Source organism: Tenrec ecaudatus, chromosome X (genome assembly GCF_050624435.1).
Source record: "Tenrec ecaudatus isolate mTenEca1 chromosome X, mTenEca1.hap1, whole genome shotgun sequence".
In the NCBI taxonomy this organism is placed as follows: domain Eukaryota; kingdom Metazoa; phylum Chordata; class Mammalia; order Afrosoricida; family Tenrecidae; genus Tenrec; species Tenrec ecaudatus.
In genome coordinates this window covers 87,624,214-87,644,571 of record NC_134548.1, presented here as the reverse complement: position 1 = coordinate 87,644,571, position 20,358 = coordinate 87,624,214, and the positions used below count along the sequence as shown (strand labels likewise).

Below are 20,358 nucleotides of genomic sequence, written 5' to 3'. Positions count from 1 at the left end.
ATTAAGTTGTAGTCGATGTTTTATCCTGCCTGATCTATTTAATCTTCACTGTAGGTGTGGGGAGAAAAGGGGCAGAAATAAAAATGATGGATTCTTTGGTTAAAGTGTAAATTCATTTGAAAGGATGGTTTAGTATTGTGTGGTAGCTCTTTATTATTCCATCTCTTTCCATTTAGTTCATCACAAAATTGAACTACAAGCCAAAATATTCGAGAAATAACTCTCTCACAGTTAGGCAATATGTTTGTTTTGGTTTTTTTTAGCAATTTATCTCCCTTCCCACTTAAATTTCCAAACAAGAGGTAAGCAATCCACTTGCCTCAACCTAGTCCAGACCCTCAGTAGTAAATACTCATATTTGGCATCTTACCAAATTTCCTAACTAAATACTACCTTTGGATTCAATATCCATTCTATAGATATTTTCCCCTTTGGATAGATCATTGCCATCAAGTGGATTCATAGTGAAGCTACACTACACACTTGAACTGCTTGTGAGCCTTTCTGTGACTTTAAATCTTCATGGGAGCAGTTTCATCTTTCTCCCACAGAGCATCTGGTGGATTTGAACCACCGACCTTGTGTCTAGCAGCCCAATGTTTGACCCACTGCACAACCAGGACCCTTTTCCTCTGCATAAACCTTTGGTAGCACAAACTTAACATAGGAGCCTATTGGATTCTTGGTGGACTCGATTTAAGGGTGGGGGTGCCAATACTTAGCTGTCTCCATCCTCCTGGAGCCTCCTGCTCCTCCCACTCAGTTCCACCTTCCAAAGGCACACCCCACTTTGGCACCCTGCTCATGCCAGGACCACGATTATGCTTCAGCTCGAAGTTTCCATAAGCAGACTCGGCAACACTCTTCTCCACTCTCTAAATGAGTGCTTCTCTCAGTTCAATTCTACTGCAGCCAGAAGGTGAAGAACTAGATTTTAGATTCAACTCAGTCTCAGAAAGTACTTTCCCACTGGGAGAAGGGAGATGGGGGTGGGGGAGGCTTGGGGGAGTTCTCAGAAAGCAGCTGCAGTGGCGTTTGGTGGCCTGTCACTACCTCGTAAACGACAGTTTAAGAACAGTAGGGCGGGAGTGGGTCGTGAAGACAGGGTCCTTCCTTCTTTCAGGTCTAAGGCTTGAAGCACTTTGAGCCAACCTGACTCCACACGCTCCTCTGCCCCACCAGCGGTCGGGGCAACAACACCGGTGGGTTTCCTTCCAAGACCACACGCCACGCCCCCACAGTAGGCTTCTTCCTCTTATTGGTCTGATGAGCTGTCACTCCTATCTAGCTCCCAGTCAGGCTCCCTTTCGCTGTAGTTTGGTTGCATCCAGGCGTACTTAGAGCTGCCAATGGGAAGGGATTTCACACACCCCCCACCCCGCCGCCACCCCCCCCTCCCGCCCCAACCCAGAGGAGCGTACAGTCCGTGCTGTAATTAGTTCATTGAAAACTCACTTGCTCTCGGAGCGGTCGGACAGAGACTGCTCTCAGCTTGTTATTGCTGTTAAGGTTGCCTATAAAGAACTACAACTATGCCTAAAAGAAAGGTAAGTGAAAGAGGAAGGCAGAAGGAGAGTTAGTTGCTGAAATACCTGTTTTCAAATCGGCAGATTTGTGTGTGTGTGTGCGCGCGCGCGCGCGTGTGTGTGACTTTGGCTTATAGTTCGATTTTGTGGTGTATTGAATGGAAAACAGAGAGAAGGGCAAAGAGCAGTCGGTGTAAGGTTTAGGATGATTTTTCATTAAATGAGCAGTTCACTTGTAGTTTGTTACTGTTGCTGTTTTAAGAAAGAATCTCGTTGAGAGGTGTCTATATTGTGAATTTCAAAGAGCCATACTGCTATGCGTGCAACCCTAGTAGAGCAGTGGGTTAAGCCCTGGGCTGTTAGCCTAGGGTTGGCAGTTCGAACCCAACCAGCCACTTATGGGGGAAAGATGAGGTTTCTGGCAGTCTGCTTCTGTGAGATTTACATCCTCGAAAACCCTAGGGAGCAGTTCTTCTCTGCGCTATAGAGCAGCTAGGTGTCGGACTCAACTCCACAGGAGTGAATTTTATGTTTTGTTTTTTAGTGCTTCGCTGTCTTTTCCTCCCCCCACCCCCTTCCTCCTTACCCTATCAGAGAATATGTCTCCTAACAACATTTCCAGGCACCAGCTCCGTCCTCCGCCTCTGGCTTTTCTGGGAGAACTGCCTTGTTTGTATAAGGAAAGCTAAGGCTTTCTGCGCTGTTTGCCTTTGTTCTTCCCGGTTTTTTTTCCCCTCCTCCACTCAAGCCAGATGGCTGTGCAATGAAGATCCTGTGCCATTAGGCGGCGTAGTCTTCAAACTCTCTTAGAGAATGGAGAGGTTCACTGCTTTAATTAGCAACTTTAAGGCTGACAGACCTGGCGATCTTGAAGCTCTCTTAGTTAAGAGTGGAAAGAGCTTGAGAGAACTGTGTCTGCTATGCTATTACTGATGTTGGGAGTAGCATTGGTGTATGCACCTGAAACACGCAGAATTGATTCAAAGTCGAGGGTTATGGGTCTCCTGCAAAGCTCACCTCAAAATTCCTGGCTCATCTCGTGGATAGGAAATAAATTCACACTACTCTTTTTGGGTCCATTATAAGTAAACCTGAACACTGTTTCATTGCTTGGCAAAACTATAAAACACTATCCCAGGATAACCCTTATTGTTATTTTGATATTATTCTTATTTTTCTGCCCTACCTTCTCTTCTATCAGAACATAGGATTAAGACCAAGATTCTCTGATGCTCCGGGGCTTTATGAATGGTGCAATAACTTGATCATTCTCTGACCAAAGGTCTATTCTTATATGGAAATTGTTTCTAATCACCTTCGCCCTTCCTGAGATTCTTACTGCTGTGCTTTTCTGGGCTTGTGCTCTGGGTCTTTGCATAGCTTACTTTGTAGCAGGTACTGGGCGGGGTGTTTTAAGATCCACGACCAGCTCTTTGGAGTAATGTAATGACATTGGAGCACAACCTTGTGGAGGCTGTTGTTCTCCTATGCATAACCTGTAGGGGAAGCACAGTCCAGAGTTGGGAGGGGAGCAGATAAATACAACACATAGCAACAGTTATAAAGAAGCTGCACACAACCGTGCCTTTCTTCTGCACACTCCCACACAGTTTTTGGCCTTGGCACTATAGTCTACAACGAATGGATTTCAAAATGAAAAAGGTATGATTTCAGGAGATATGATTTACACAAAAAGTGAAATTGACTACAGGTTGTGTAAACGTTTGTCTGCGCATGCCCTTACATTTTGGTGCACATTTACACCAATAGACAATAGTTTATGGTATGGCTACAAGGAAAAAGCAGGTGGCAGCTTGAGCAGTAGTGCAGGAAAAAGTCATAAATGGGTAATTTGAAACTATAATTCATAGGCATTATTTTCTGATCTTTATATTTATATCGATAACCCAATTTTTGTATGATTTCCCCCCCTCTGTATAGGTAGCAGATCAAGGTGAAATGACGCAGCAGGTGAGTATCTTTAGTTTTAGAATTTCTACATTAAAAAATCCACTGGTATTATAAATTTCAACCACATAAGTAGCAAAAATAGATGCTGGTTGATATATTTATACCACATAAGTATCAATATGGTATGTCACTGAACACTCAGAAATTTAGTAAGTATTAAAAACTTCAAAGTTCTTAGAATTTAGGATCTTATTGAACTGCCATTATCTGGCAATATTTTCCTCCTTTTAAGCAAAACGAAGTTGTCAGTTGATAAGATGGGATATTTTCACTTCTAATTATGCTCCTTATTACTAGCCACTGTGGAAATTCAGCCCAGCAATTAAAATTTAATTTGGGATCTTTTACTTAGCTTAGGAAGTATTCAGAAAAGAGAGGGACAAAAAAAGATACTTCTACTACAACATTTTCAAACCAATTTCAAAATTGCTTCTTTAATGACACTCATGTATTTTCACTATAGATTTTCACCAAAATATTTTTCTATTTTCATATGCCTAAAATGTTAACGGGTAACTTTTTTCTCTTTTATAGCCAAAGAGAAGATCAGCCAGACTGTCTGATGTAAGTAGTTCTTATAATATTTTTAAAGTTGCCCATATATTGTGAAAAGTAATTTTAAAATTCAAAGGATCCTGTAAAATATTTTATTAATGTGTGATTTATTTTTGAAATATTAAGAAAAATTTTCACCCCAGGAAATAATTTTCCAGTAATGAATTTGAGCTACACTCCTTTATTTTAAATCAAAATTTCAATTTCATTGTTGGTCATCTTTCTTCATTTACAACTTTCGTTTCTTACTCCACAACTTGTTTTATTTTTATGCAGATGCCTGTGCCCATTACTTTTGAGACAAAGCCAAAAAGAATGGCCACTCCAAGGGTAAATATCCAAATTGGATTGTTGAGGGAAAAAAAAAACCTTTTTTTTCCAAATAATTTTTCAGAAAATCTAACTTAAAGCAGATCATTTCCCTTTATTTTGCTTAGCAATATATTTTATTGTGCTATTAGTACACATACACTCTTTTGGTATTATATTTCTTTATGTTTTTGATATATTCTCTGTATTTTGGCATTTTCGTTGGGAAGAACCAAAATGCAATTTCAATTGGATGAGACCCATTAAATGTGCATGCCTATGGCATGATATTGATACATCACTATTTTTGAGGAGGAAAAGAGTGTAAACTATAGTAACCAGAGTAGTGGTTGTAAAAATAGCAGTAACTAATGTTTGATAGCACTTTCCCATTTGTAAATTGCTTTCACATACATTATTTTTACATAAGCACAATGGATTTCAGGTAGGCGTAAGTGCTCTGACATAGCCATAAAACTCAAATTAAGCCCACTGTCATCTAGTCAATTCCGATTCATAGCATACCTATATAGGGTCTCTGAGACTGTAAATCTTTAAGGGAGCAGACAGCCTCATCTTTCTCCCTTGGTGTGATTGGTGAGTTTGAACCAACAACCTTCCTGTTAGCAGTTATGGCTATAGATGTGTAAAATTAGCCCCATAAGATGAGTCTTACAGGTTTGCCTCAAAATAAGCAGCCATTTAAGTGTGGTGTCAGCTAAGCCAACACTGAAGAAGCACACCAGCCTGTATGATTGAAAGAAGGTGAATAATAAAGGCCAAGAGTTGAGGAGGAAACTGTATTTGAACTTAAATGATGAACACCCGATGTGCAGAAGGCTATTGATGACAGTATTTCGTTGAGTTGTGCATAAATTGACTCTCGATCAGAACCAATTCGACAGTAAGTAGCAAACAACAACAACAACATGGATGACCACGAACGTACGGAAATCCATTTGCAGAGCCCTCACCCAGATGGCGCTCCCACTGGCCAGAGAGAGATGCGGACAGCCTTGCTCTCAGACTGCGTGTATTGGAAAATGGGTTAATGCAAATGTGGTTAGGTTAAACTTAGCACCTTATCATTTGCTGAACTTCTGACCCGTTTCACATTTGTTCAAGCTTTTATTGTTTTCAGCTTTCTTTTTTATTGAGGTTTTTCAGTGTTTTCTTGTTGTTGGGGGTGGGTTACTCTTTGTTATATTTTTCTTATGAAATTCGGGATAGGTAAAACTTTGGAGATAGGAACTGGATTAGGAGTTTCTTAAGTTATGGCAGGGAAGGTTGGGAAAAGATGGGGAGCTGACAATAATCAGCGCAAGAAGGAAGATATTGTTCTAAAATTGATTGTACAACTATTTTTAATATGTTTATATCTTTGAATTGTATGATATGTGAATTAAATGCCAATAAATGGTTCCTTTGTTTTAAAAAAATGAATATCCCCAGTATTAAACTCATTGGTTATTGACTAATTTATAAGGGTATTTTAAAGATTGAACTTCTAAAATCATTAGTTTAAAGCTAGGAAGGACATTAGAAATAGAAATCTTATCTTACCATTTTATACTTAAGGAAACTAAATGAAAGTCATGTTCATAAAAGTACTTTGAAGTCCTTGATTAAAAGATTTTGCTAAACCTAGGACAAGTGAAATTTTAGTAATGGTTGATAAATTAATTGTAAGGGATACCAGAACAGAAAGTTATTTTTCCATTTTATCTCTACTTTACTTTTAAAGTTCATGGCGCTATAAAAGTGGGTACTCAATTATTAATGGCTAAAACACTAAGTGTAGTATTTTTTTTTGGTTTAAAGAAAAGTGTTAAGACAAAACAGATATGCAATCATGAAAAAAATTTAACATCTTTGTATTTCAGTTTCTTATGTAGGTGTTAAAATAATAACACATCTGTATTGTATTTTATAATTTATAAAGAAATTTTACGTGTATTATCTCATTTTTTCCTTAAAATGTCCCTTTGGGGTTGGAGATTTTACTCCCATTTCATTTGAAAACAATTTTCATTGAAAAATTTCAAAGAGATTTAAGCTTTTGCTCAAGATCATATAAAGCAAGTGGCAGCTTCAGAATTCAAACATAAGTTTTTGACCCCTTCTATTGGTGTCCTTAGGCAAAGAGATTTCTTAGTAAACCAATTATTCTTCAAAGCCTTCCAAAACTCGTAGATACAAAGTTTTAAACACCTATTTTGCCAAGTCATCTCTTTCAAATGTATCTCAATTAATGCTTTATTAACAAGTAATTTGTACTTATTACCAATGAGACTTTAAAAGAAAGAAAAAATCCTCTTACTAATTATTAGCCTTGAAAGAGATAAACTGACCCACTGTAGTCAGTTTATTTCTCAAAAGTAATTTGATACCCTTTGACCCTTATTTGCCTTATTTAAAAATATATGTATATCATTGAAATATTTATATTAGAGGTATACTATTAATTTTGATGTTGCTTTAGATTTACATTGAAACACAATATTAAGGTATAATTTTGTTGATGCTAGTGGTATATATTTGTGGAGCCATGTTGGCATAGTGATTATGCCAAGGTCATCCATTCTAAAATCAGCACAGCTCTGCAGGAATGTACATTCATGACGAGTTATAGTCTCAAAACCCAAAGAAGAGTTCTATCCTGTCCTTTCAAAACTTGATGTGTCCAAATCAACCCTATGGTATTGAATTTTTTGTTTGAGGGGGGTACATAAGGTATTTGAAGGCTTTTAAAAATATATAAAATGATTATAAGTAGTGAAATAACTTTAGCAATTTAATCAATACAGCTGTTAAATTGGATATTTTATTTCTATTCTTTTTTGATGCTGGTCAGAAAATGAAGACAAAAGATGATATGATGGAAAAAAATACAAATGTAAATACCAAAGCAATCACTGAAACCAAAGAAGAAATTGTTGAACCAGAACACAACACTGAAAATACTGAAAATGGAGAAGCCAAAATTATGGAGGTATCCTAGTTTGTTGAACAAATGTGTCCTTTGACAGTTTAAGAATGGGTATAATTTAAAGAGATCTTATTTGCCTTTTTGAAAATATATTTCTCTTTTTTATTTGTGGTGAAAATCTATGCACCAAACCATCATCCAGCACAACTTCCATATCTATTTTATACTTTTCCTATTGTGTCACCATTATTGCTATCCACATCCAAAATATTCTAGCACCATCAATATAAATTCAATGATCCAGGTCATGCATTGAAGGCTGTTTTTATTGTGACATGCCATCAAATTAGTTCCTATTCATAGAGACTCTATTTATAACAGAAAGAAACAGTGCCCAGTCCTGTATCATCTTCACAATTGTTATTATATATGAATCCATTTCTGTACTATTTCAGTTCATCTCATTGAGGGTGGTCGTCTTTTTTGCTGCTTCTGTATTTCACCAAGCATAATGTGCTTTTCTAGGGACTGACTTCTTAAGATAACCTGTCCAAGGTATGTGAGGTGAAGTCTCACCATTCACATTTCTAAGGAACACTCTGGCGACACTTCCTCCAAGATAAATTAGCTTGGTCTTTTGGAAGTTCATGAAGCTTTCAGTATTCTTCACTAGCACAGTAATTCAATTGCATCAATTATTCCGTGGTCTTCCTTGCCACGTGTCCAACTTTCACATGCATATGAGGCTATTGAAAGTACTTTTGCAGCAAATCTGACCAACACAATACAGTATTTGATTTCTTCCCTGCTGCTACCATGAACCTTCATTGTAGATCCACCAAAAAAGAAATTTTTGACAACTTCAATCCTTTCTCCTTTTAGCAGTAATGAGGATTTTGTTTATATATATATTGTGAAGAATTCAGTCTTTGGGTTTTAACTGCAAATGCTTAAAAATGTTCTGCACTTTCTGCAAGAAACATTTTAACATCTGCGTATTTCATGATATTAATAAGCCTTCTTTCAATCCTGGTGCCACTTTTATTCATATAATCTAGTTTCTCAGATTATGTGCTCAGCACACAGATTGAATAAATATGATGAAAGAATACAACCTTGATGGACAGTTTTTCTGATTGTAAATTACAAGTTCTTAATCTATTCTAACAACTCTCCCTTGTTCAAATGTCAGGTTGCAAATGAGCAAAATGAAATGTTCTAGAATTCCCATTCTTCTTAACGTTATCCGTACTCAGTTATGATTGACACAGTTGAATGACTTTGCATAGTCAATAAAATACAAGTAAAACCCTCTTTCCCATATGCTATGATTTCATCCCAGATTCCTCTGACCTCAGTAATATCAATCGTGCCACTCTCTCTTCTGAATATGGCTTGACTTTATAGCAACTCCCTGTCAACTTACTGCCATAACCACTGAAGATTTTATCTTCAACAGAATTTATTTCGATGTGATTTTAATGATAGTATTTGATACTTTATGCAGTCAAATATGTTTCTTAGATGTCTATAAATTCAGGTAGAACAGGCTTAAAGTTGTATTTTGGTTCTAATAGTTTTTAAATTCAACCTGGTTTTAACAGTTTTTAAATTCAACCTGAACTTCCTTATGAGAACTTGATTATCTGTCCTATAGTCTTATTTGGCCAATGATACTGAGCTTCTCCATTGGCCCTTACTGCAAATATAGTCTGTTTGATTCCTGTGTATTCCATCTGGCAAGGTCCATGTGTATAGTCATTGTTTATGTTGTTTGGAAAAGGTATTTGCAATGAACAAGTTATTGGTCTTGCAGAATTCTATCATACGACCTCCAGCTTCATTTCTATCGCCAAGGCCATATTAACAGAAAAATAACAATAGTCATTCCTTTTGTCAACCATGGATGATTTGTAAATCCTTTTCCAAGAAGATGGGATTTTTTTTTCTTCCTTATGTAGATTACAAAATAAACATTATATATTTTTCAAATAAGCCTTGTTTTATAATTTAGTACATTCTACATATATATAGTATAGTAAATACAATAAAGTGTCATGAAATAGTAAAAACTAAATGCAATACTCAAATTATAAAAACTTAAAAAGCAAGCATATATATTGAAAAAAAATTATAAGTAAACTTACAGTATCTTGCAAAATACTTTTTAATTGGCTTTTTAATAATAATTTTTAAATGCCCTGATATGGAAACAAAATATTATTTTCAACTGTATTTGCTTACTCAGTAAGAGTTGATAATACAGAATAAGTCTGTCATTAATTTTTTCCTTTGTGTTTCCTCATTTATAATGAAAATTTCTTGTTCAAATATCTATTTATCAATGTTTGTATGCAGATGTTTTAGCTAATCTTATATTCTGAGTGTTTTCTTGATGATATCATATGTAGGATAGCTTTTTCACAAGAAAATATTTTTAAATGATAAAGTAATCTTTCCATATGATAGATATAATGCTGTCTAAATAGCTAGGAAAAACAGTTTTATATTTACAAATGTAATCTCATTCATTTTTTTCTCTTCTCTGCATAACTAGGCGCTAGCTCCTGAAAAAGAAATGGAGGAAATAAGAGATGAAAAAGGTGAGGAAGAGGAGGAAGCAGAAAAGAAAAAAATAGTGACAACAGAAGGAATGGAAGTTGAAAAGCAAGAAGAGAAACGAGATGAGGAAGACCAAAACATGGCAAAGAGTGGAGAAGCTGAAAAAGAAGAAAAAGATGGAAAAGGAGATGAGGAAAAGAAAGAGCAAGATGGAAAAGAGGAAGACGATATAAAAGGGAAAGGAGATGCAAATGGAGATGAAGATGGAAATGAGAAAGAAGAAGATGGAAAAGAGGAAGGAGCAGATGGAAAAGAGAAAGAAAAAGATGGAAAAGAGAAAGAAAAAGATGTAAAAGAGGAAGGAGCAGATAGAAAAGAGAAAGGAGAAGATGGGAAAGAGAAAGGAGCAGATGGAAAAGAGAAAGAAGAAGATGGGAAAGAGAAAGGAGAAGATGAGAAAGAGAAAGGAGCAGATGGGAAAGAGAAAGGAGAAGATGAGAAAGAGAAAGGAGCAGATGGGAAAGAGAAAGGAGCAGATGGAAAAGAGAAAGAAGAAGATAGGAGAGAGAAAGGAGCAGATGGGAAAGAGAAAGAAGAAGATAGGAGAGAGAAAGGAGCAGATGGGAAAGAGAAAGGAGCAGATGGGAAAGAGAAAGGAGCAGATGGGAAAGAGAAAGGAGCAGATGGGAAAGAGAAAGAAGAAGATGGGAAAGAGAAAGGAGCAGATGGAAAAGAGAAAGAAGAAGATGGGAGAGAGAAAGGAGCAGATGGGAAAGAGAAAGGAGCAGATGGGAAAGAGAAAGAAGAAGATGGGAAAGAGAAAGGAGCAGATGGAAAAGAGAAAGAAGACGATGGGAAAGAGAAAAAATTGGGGGAAAAGGCAGAAGATGAAAAAGAGGACAGAGTTGGAAAAGGGGAAGAAGATGATAAAGACGAACAAGATGAAAAAGAAGATAAAAAAGAGCACGATGGTGGAGACTATATAAGAGAAGATAGAAAAGATGAGGAAGTAAAGGAGGAGAAAAATGATAAAGATGAAGGTGGAAAAAAAGAAGAGAAAGATGGAGAAAATGGAAAGGAAGGTGAAAAATGTGTTGAAGTTGGGGAGAAGGAAGCCAATACTAAAGAGGTTGCAAAAGAAGAGTCTCAGAGTGTTGTTTAAAGCTGCCCTATAGAGCTTCATAATTTGATATGTATCCTGTGATGTAATATTAATAAAGATGAATATTTTATCAAATATTTTATAAACACAACTTTCTTTAGCATATTTTAATTGCAGAGCATTTTCATGCTGATTATTAACCTTAGACTTCTTCATGTGAAACTTTTATCTATAAATTTTATTATTATTATAAATAGTTAAGTATACACAAATGTGCAGTGATAGATGTCAAATTTGTCAGACTCACTTTTTTGTAAATTATATGTTAAAACTTTGGATTTTAATTTTGTTTTTATATGTAATGTCAGCATGTGCAGACTACAAAAGAAAGAACTTCATGCAATATACTTTTTCCTTTAAATTTATTTTTGCCTTCACCTTCACCGGGTTAATATGTATCAGTCAACTTTCTAGCAGTTCTCTAAATTGCTTTTCTAAAGAATGTAAACTATTTTCATGCAATACTAAAATTTAAATGAGCTTTCCCAAATAAAACTTTACTATACATTTTTGGAAAAATAAGTTGAAATCTCATTTTGAAAATATTACATATGTTTATTTTAGAAGGGCAGTATTGGTGATACAAATATGTGAATCTAAAATGTGTAACTAGATTTATCTTAATAAAAAGACTCTTCAAAAATGATTTTGGTTTGTTATTTTTCCATTTTTTCCCCTCTGTGATCTTTAAGAAAGAATTTTTATTGTTTAGCCATTCAATGAGTGAATAGGTTTTGAACAATGGTATTTGTGTACAAATTTTTGTGATGTATGTTTTCATTTTCCTTAAATATATATCTAAGAGTGGAATTGCTAGGTCATATGTTAACTCTTTAATACTGAGTAGAAATTGTAGACTGATTTCCAAAATGCCTGCTGCAGCATTATAGAAGGGTTCCAATTCTAAACATCCTCTTCAATACTTTTAAAAACTATTATTATAGTTACCCAATTGAATGTGAACTGGGATCGCAGTGTGGTTTTGATTTGCATTTACTTAATGACTAGTGGTGTAGTGGCTAAGCACTTGACACCTCATGGAAAAGTTGATAGTGTATTATCAATACTTTTTTATTTCTTGGCATACTTTGAAAATTGTTATTGAAAGCTTAGATATTTCATATATTATAATGTGTCAACTCTAGAAAGCAGGTACCTCCCGGTTTGTAGTTACTGTTCTTTGTAGTGGTTTTTGTTTAATGATCTAAATTTATTTTGTACAATCAATATCCTTTGTGGTCTGTGACAATTTAAGTATATATTCTTTGAGTTTAGTGTTCAGCTTAAATTGAGATTTTTTCTTAAATGCCTGGAACCATAAGGGGCAGAGGAAAACAGGTTTTACAGATGGGCTATAAGTAATGGGATATGACTTTAACCCTCGGATACATTATAATTCTGATCCTTGAACCTGAAAATCAGACAGGGGTGAGTATAAGGCCTTCTAAGATATTTGATGAGTGTGTGCCTAGTCCGAGGCATGTTCATGGCATTCTAGATTTCAAAGGAATATGTCAAAGTTTTCAAGGCCCTATTCCACAAATGATTGCATTCCCCAGCCGTTATCCCTGTTTCCATTAGTCTATTGCTTTCCCCTAAGTATTTCCCATTGCCCCAAGTAAGCAATACAGCAAATACGATAGATGTCTTTAAGTGTTTTTGACAAACATCCTTCCCTGAGAGTACCTGTATCTGTATTGAGAGGCTTCATGGTTAGATAAAACAAAACCAACACCCAGTCCTCCAAGAAATCACTATGCAGGTTAAAAAAAAACAAAAGAACAAACAAAAGAATCACCATTCTTTAAGAATAAAGTTCATGTTGCTTCCTTTGATAGCCAATGCCTATACTGAAAATTTAGGCTATTGGCATAAAAGCCACCACCTAGCTGGGAAGTAGGGGTTAGGACCAGGATAAGGTAATATACCAAAAGGATATCTAAGTGAGATGTTTTTCTTTTTTTCAAATTATTTTTTTAGTAGCTCAATGAGACATCAAATAACAAATTATTCCATAGTTCAATTACATCCAGGAATATTGTGTAGTTGCTACCACAATCAGTTTCAAAACATTTTCCTCCTTCCTGAACCCCTTGGTATCAGCTCCCCTTTATGACCTCACCTTACCCACCAGGAACCCTTATTCTAATTGCTGTCTCTATAGGTTCATCAATCCTGGGTTTCATATACTGAAAAACAGAAAAACATGACAAAGACTCAAGCAGGCTATCCATAGTGACAAAATACATCAGGGATGTATCCCAATAGGGAAAAATCTCAAAAAATATTGAAAACCAGATCGAGCCCAAAATATATCAAAGAGAAGATCAAGTGATGAGATTTTAACTGTTCGGTCAGGTTTATCATTTTAATTTACTATAGTCATCTCTCCAAGGCTCTGTGTCTGATAGCCAGTTTATTCCCATCCTGCAATTATGGTGAGAGGAAAACCACCAGGGGCTTATTTTCTGCAGAGAGCTTGCAAATGAATACTGGGCTTCCACTGCTAATCATTCCACAGGTCAATCACCTCAAGCAGTATTGTACAATTGCTACCACAATCCGTTTCCACACATTTTTTCTTCCTAGACTCCTTGACTTCGTCTCCCTTTTAAACACCCCTACTCACCCACCACCACCACCATTGCACACTCCTCCAAAACCCATATTTTACTGAAGTCCCTATAGGTTCATCAATCCTGGACTTCATATACTGAACATCAGAAAAAGCCATATCAAACAACTTTAAGAGGATGACACCCATTGACATAACACCTCTGAGATAAACCCTGATATAAACAAATAAAAACAAAACAAAAGAATATACAGAAATGTTGAAAACCAGATCAGGTCCCACATGCATCAGAGGGGGGATCAACTAACAAAGTTTTAACTGTTCCAGTCAGATTTAATCTTGTCATGTTCTATATTGTTGCTCCGATGCACTCTGCTTAGTAACCGCGTTCTTCCCATCCCTCAAGTATGGATAGAGGGAGATTATCAGAGGCTTACCCTATGTAGTTCCCCAAAATGAATCTTGGCTGACACCGTCATCCAGTCTTCTGCAATCCGGATTCTCGCAATTTAGGCTCTGATACTGATCTCTGGTTCGACTTCAGATGACATGATATGATTTACAATTTACTTCTTCCATGGAATTAATTGACATCTCACTTAGTTGGCTGATTGTTTGGAGAAACAGCCCTTTATGGCCACAAACACTATTTGATTTGATAGCCTGCCACCAGCTCACTTCCTCGCCACATTTTGCTATAACACCAGTATCTTCTGTGCTCTCTTCCTCAGGACGAGTATTGAGCAGGGCCACGATGTAAGAACTAATTGTTCTAAAATTGGAGTTAGGATTCAGTGTGAGCCCCAAACCCATTCCTGGTCTTGTGGTTTTTGTTTGTTTGTTTTCTGCCTTTGGCTCCCTTTCAAAACCTCTTTGTTAATTTATGTTAGAGAGTCTTATCAAACATTTCCCTGGTGCATGAGGATGTTCTGTTAATGGTATAATTGATTAGCCGATGACACTAATTTTTAAAGCACGGTTGATAGAGGAAGACTGAACCAGTATAGGCTAATTACATACCACAATACCTGAATTATTCACGTGTATGGAATAAATCCTTACGCTACTTACACAGACAATGGGAGTTGGTTGTCAGGCAAAATGTACAACATTATTCACTGAGAATGTCAATAACAAGTCTTCCAAAATAATACATATCAAAACAGCAAGTGGAGCATGAGTGTGCTAAGTCAATGTTGATCTGCCTACCTACAGTTTAATACTCTTCATATAACTGTTCAAACACCATTTAAATTTCAGTCACGTCCTCAGGTAACAGTATGTTTGAGGTAGTCTAATTCACATAGTGTAGTTTCTACATTGGATCCCTCTGTTATGGCCCTTGGGCTTTGAAACTTGTTGTGCACCATGAAGATTCAGGATTTAATGCCCCACTTGGCCTGGGTATCCAGGGAGTGTACAGAAACTCAAGTCAATGTAGCTTATTCAGTGCATGTACCCAGGTAAACTGCTCCCTCCTTAAGATCCTTATAATTATTGTTAATTATTCTCCTCTCCTGACTTGACTACCCCATAAGTATCTCTCATTCACCTGATAAGAATGTCTGCCAGTCTTGGGGGACCTTGTCCTAATTTTTCAACATCCCTTCCCCCTCTCTTGATAATTTGATCCCAACTGATGTGAGGAGCCCTCCACCAAAGTGACCCTCAAGATATACAACTGGAGGGGATTGTGCATGGTTCATTGAAACCAGAAGGCTCTCTACTAGGTTGTCTGACTGTCCTGGCCAGCAGACAGTTTGTCCTGCATGCCTGAGCTTGTGCCTTTCCTGTTGCTTCTCCCTAAAGTGATGGCGGACTCAAACAGTATTTGTCCTTTTGTGATGGACTAACTTCACTCCGCATAATATTTTCCAGGTCCCTCCATATCATGAGGTGTTTCATAGTTTCGCTGTTTTTCAGGGATACATACTAGTCCATTGAGCATACATACCAATGTTTTACTTACTGATGGGGATTTAGGCTGTTTCCAAATTTCTTGCTATTGTGAACTGTGCTGCAATGACCATGGAAGAGCATACGTCTCTTCTTTCTTGGGTTTTATGCCCAGCAATGGTATTGCTGGGTCCTATAATATTTCTATTGCCATCTATTTTAGGAATCGCCATTTGCTTTCCGCCATGGTTGCACATTATTTGCAAGCCCACCAGCAGTGTAGGAGTTCCATTCTTTCCACACCATCTTCAGCATTTCGTTGTTCTCTTTTTTTGCAAGTTTGTTGTTTGTTTTGTTTAATTGGACTACAGTTATGGGCGTTAGATGGTATACCATTGTTATTTTGACTTGCATTTCCTGGATGGCTAGTGAATGAGAGCATTTTCTCATGTATTTGTTAGTCATTCGAGTGTCATTTTTGGAAATTGCCTATTTGGGTCCTTTGCCCATCTTCTCAGAGGGTCATTTGCATTTATTGTTGTATTCTGTAGATTTTAATAATTAGTCATTTGTCTGTTATGTCATTGAGAAATATCTTGTCTGTTATGTTATTCCCTAAATATCTTCATCTGTGGGCTCTTCTTTTAATCTTTTGATGAAACTTTTTGATATCCACAGTATTTTCTTTTCAATAGGTCCCATTGATCTATTTTTTGCTTCTATTTTATGTCTGGTGACCCATGGATGCCCTACACTAGAGCCTTCAGATTTATTCCAATTTTCTCCTTGAAGATTCTGATAGCTTTGGGTTTTGTATTTAGGTCTCTGGTCTATCTTGAGTTTGTTGTGTTTTCTGTCCCATTTGCAATCATATTTTTAAAAAGTCTCTAAATTCCCATATACATTCATTACAGTGATCACCTGTCAATGGCATATGTTAAAGTGTATATGGTAATATAAGACCTTAAAATAGTATGTACTAATTAACATAATAGTATCATTATAGGTTTGCTTTACTTTAATTTTCTTTTTTTATTAGTTTGGATTTAATACATATATCATTCAATATTTCAATCACATCAAGTATAATTATACAATTGCTACCATAATCAGTTTCCATTCTTTTTCTACATGGACTCCTTGACATTATCTCCCTTTTACCCCACCACCACAACTGTACCCCACTCCTCCCAAGCCCCTTATTTTCAGATGTACATCACCATGGGGGCTCACCTCTTGAAGCTGTGTTATTTGTTTCTCTGTTTTAGTAAATGAAACCCAGGGATGTTGAACCTATAGGGAAAGCAAATAAAACAAGGGTTTCAGGGTAGGGGTTAGAGGGGTGAGGTTGATGTTAGAGGGGTGAGGTTGATAAGAAGGAGATGATGTCAAGGTGTCCAGGAAGGAAAAAGGAAAGCACTGATTATGGAAGCAATTTTACAATTCTGTTTAACATGATTGAACTATGGAATGAAAAGGCTTATGTATTAACTCCCAAGTTACTGCAAATTAAAAACAAACAAACAAAAGCATATATTCAGGAATGGGTTTGGGGCTCGCACTAAATTGTAGCTCCAATTTAAGAACAATTAGTTCTTGCAACATGGCCCTGCTCAATACTCGCTCTCAGGAAGGGAACACAGAAGATACGGGTGCTATAGTAAAATGTGACAAGGAATTTAGAAAGTGTCCAGATATCAGATAAAATAGCATCTGTGGTCTTAAAGGCTTGTCTCCAAACAAGCAGCCATCTAAGGGAGCTGTCTTGTAAGTCCACATGGAAGATGCACACCATCATCAGTCACCAAAGGATTGGAATCCATGTAATCCAATGTCAAAGGAGGGATTAGTATCAGACCCTAAATTTAGAGAATACAATGTTAAGAAGGCTATTGATGACATTGGGAGACCAAGATTCATTTTTAGAATCACATAGGAACTAAGCCTTTGGGGAACACCCTCTATCTCAAATTGAGGGATAGGAGGAAAGTCGTCACTAAACAATTTTCTTTGGAGAGAGGAGTATAGAAGATCAAAGGCATAAATGTGACATGAACAGCTAAAACTTGGTCAGTAGATTGCCCCCTATGATGCAGCCTGAACCTGATTTGGTTTCCAAAATTTTCTCTGTTTTTGGTTTGTTTGATCATATTAGAGAGTATCTCAGAGGTGCTATGTCAACAGAGATAACCCTCTTGAAGCCATATTATATGCTCTTCCATTTTTCAGTGTATAAAACCCGGGATTGATGAACCTACAGGGACAGCAAATAGAATTGAGTTCGTTTTTGTGCATGGAGTGAGGTATGGGTCTTACTTCAGTATTCTGTCGATGTATATCTGGATTTTCTAGTACTATTTATTGAAGAAGGAGTCTCCATTACACCTAATGTTTATTGGGCATTTATCGAAATCAATTGTTTGTAGGTTGATGCTTTTATTTCTGGGTTTTCTGTCCTATTCCATTGGTCTATATATCTATCATTATACCAGTACCAGGCTAATTTGACAACTGTGGCTGCATAGTAAATTTGAAGTGAGGTAGTGCAAGACTACCTACTTTGTATTTCTTTTTCAGAAGTTCTTGCTTATCCTAGGCTTCTTCCCTCTCCATGTGAAGTTCATAATTAGTATTTTAATTTCTTTCAAGAATGGTGTTGGGGCTTAGATCAAGATTCCATTGAATGTGTAGATTACTTTAGATAGTATTGACATTTTCACAATATTTAGTCTTCCTGTCCATGAACACGGGATATTCTTCCATGTGTGTAGGTGTCTTTTGATGAACACGGGATATTCTTCCATGTGTGTAGGTGTCTTTTGGTGAGATATTTTGATTGATTATTGTTGAACATTTCAAGAAGACCTAAACAAAGGAAAACAATAGTTTGCAGCTGGTAGGTTCGGACTGTAAACCTTTCAGTTAACAGCCAAGCACTCAACCACCATGTCACCGGTGCTCCTTTATTCACAGGTATAGAAACTTGGATTTACAGCAACCAAAATAAAAAAAAAAGAGAGAGAGGAAATTCTTAGAACAAGCAGGCTAATTCATTTTTTAAGATGGACAAAATTCCCACAAAAATCAATTGAGTTTAAAGGCTCTTGTTCTAAAATTTCATTTAAATCAGCGGTTCTCAATCTATGGGGCGTGACCCCCTTGGGGCTCGAACGACCCTTTCACAGGGGTCACCCAATTCATAACAGTAGCAAAATTACAGTTATGAAGTAGCAACGAAAATAATGTTATGGTTGGAGGGTCACACGACATGAAGAACTGTATTAAAGAGTTGCAGCAATTAGGAAGGTTGAGAACCACTGCTCTAAACCATGGCAATAGAGAAATGAATTGCTTAGAAGTACTTTTCTAGAATATAGAAGAGATTGGTTTCTGTGATTTTAATGTTTTCATATACATACAATTGACAAAGAGAAATGAAGTTCAGATTCAGGCTACATTTTATACATCCTTATATCAACAGGGACCTTCCAAAAATACAGGTCAGATTCAGATGAAGAAGGATTGCTCACACCAGATGGACCTTGGATGAATATAGAAAATACCATATTGACTATGTAGATCATAGAAAATTTGCATAACATTAAAAAATGAAAATTCCATAACCTTTAATTTGGTCAAGAGGCAGTCATTCAACAGAAGGTTTAAAATCAGGAAATGTGTGTGCATATGAGTTGTGCCCTTCCACTATATTTATTATTTATGAGAGGAAAATAATTGGAGAAACTGAACTATATGAAGAAAAATCATGATTTGAATGAGACTCATTAACAAACTTGAAAATGCAGATGACCTGAAGCAGTGATGAAGATCAAAGATTATTGTTTTCAGTATGAATTCCACTTCAACATAAAAATATTATATCTGAACAACTCAGCAACTTCATGATAAATGGAGAGAATATTGAAGTTATCAAGAATTTCATTGTACTTGCACCCACTAGCAATATTCATAGAAGCAGCAGGCAAGGAGCCAAATGACTGATTGGATTGGGCAAATCTGTTACAAAAGACCCTTTTAAAATTCCTGCCTCTCAGCTCTGGTTAGACCAGAGCATGTACACTGGTACAGATACGAGCTTACGACACACGAAATCCAGGTCAGATAAGCCCCTCAGGACCAGAAATGGGAGTAGTGATTCCAGGAGAGTAGGGGGAGAGGGGAGGGGAAACTGATCACAATGATTGATGCTTAACCCTGCCCCAGAAGGGAGATAAACAGAAACGTGGGTGAAGGGAGACAGAGGTCAGTATAAGATATGCAAATAATAAGAGGAACTGATACCAAGGGCTCAAATAGAAAGTAAATGTTTAGAAAATGATGATGGCAACATATGTACAAATGTGCTTCATACAACTGATGTATGGATTGTTGTAAGAGCTTTAAGAGACCCCAATAAAATGATCTTCAAAAAAAACGTGTAGGCGTGCGTGACCCCACGCCACGGCATTTTCAATCAAATCATATGTATGCATGAACTCGACAGTGCAAAAAGGAAAACGTGTTGGAATTATGCTGTTGATGAAGAATATTGAGTATACTATATTATACCAGAAAGTGAACAAATATACATCAAAGGTAGCAGAGCAGGAATGCACCTTCAAAGCAAGGATGATGAGACTTCCTCTTTCTTACATTGAAGATATTATCAGAAGGCACTAATCTCAAAGAAGGACATCACACGTAGTATAGAAGAGGGCCAGCAAAAACAGAAAGATGTTCAGATGAGATTGACACACTGGCTAACAGCACTTATTTGACCCACAGGTATGCTTAGTACTGAGTACTGGTTTAGGATCCATAGAAGTTGGAACCAACAATAATGTAATTTTAAAATGGAATGGAAAGAAAAAGG

The 20,358-nt window shown here is 36.7% G+C and overlaps 1 protein-coding gene across 2 annotated transcripts; it reads left to right on the top strand.

Annotated features, from left to right (window-relative positions):
• Positions 1–1,407: 1,407 nt before the first annotated feature.
• Positions 1,408–11,625, top strand: LOC142434413 (uncharacterized). 2 transcript variants are annotated; one of them, XM_075539132.1, is made up of 6 exons: positions 1,408–1,547; positions 3,468–3,497; positions 4,032–4,061; positions 4,329–4,382; positions 7,216–7,353; positions 9,848–11,625. In XM_075539132.1, exons 1-6 carry the CDS (start codon positions 1,533–1,535, stop codon positions 11,012–11,014), a joined length of 1,434 nt encoding a protein of 477 aa, XP_075395247.1. In that variant the 5' UTR covers positions 1,408–1,532; the 3' UTR covers positions 11,015–11,625. The 2 variants fall into 2 exon arrangements, with proteins under 2 accessions (XP_075395247.1, XP_075395248.1); XM_075539133.1 differs by lacking the exon at positions 4,329–4,382 and having other exon boundaries at positions 9,848–11,623.
• Positions 11,626–20,358: the final 8,733 nt, after the last annotated feature.

What these genes read in the sequence shown, in the direction of transcription:
- LOC142434413 (XM_075539132.1), top strand. An exon ending in AAGGTGAAATGACGCAGCAG is followed by an intron (nt 3,498 to 4,031) that starts GTGAGTATCTTT and finishes TCTCTTTTATAG; the next exon opens with CCAAAGAGAAGATCAGCCAG. An exon ending in GAGAAGCCAAAATTATGGAG is followed by an intron (nt 7,354 to 9,847) that starts GTATCCTAGTTT and finishes CTGCATAACTAG; the next exon opens with GCGCTAGCTCCTGAAAAAGA.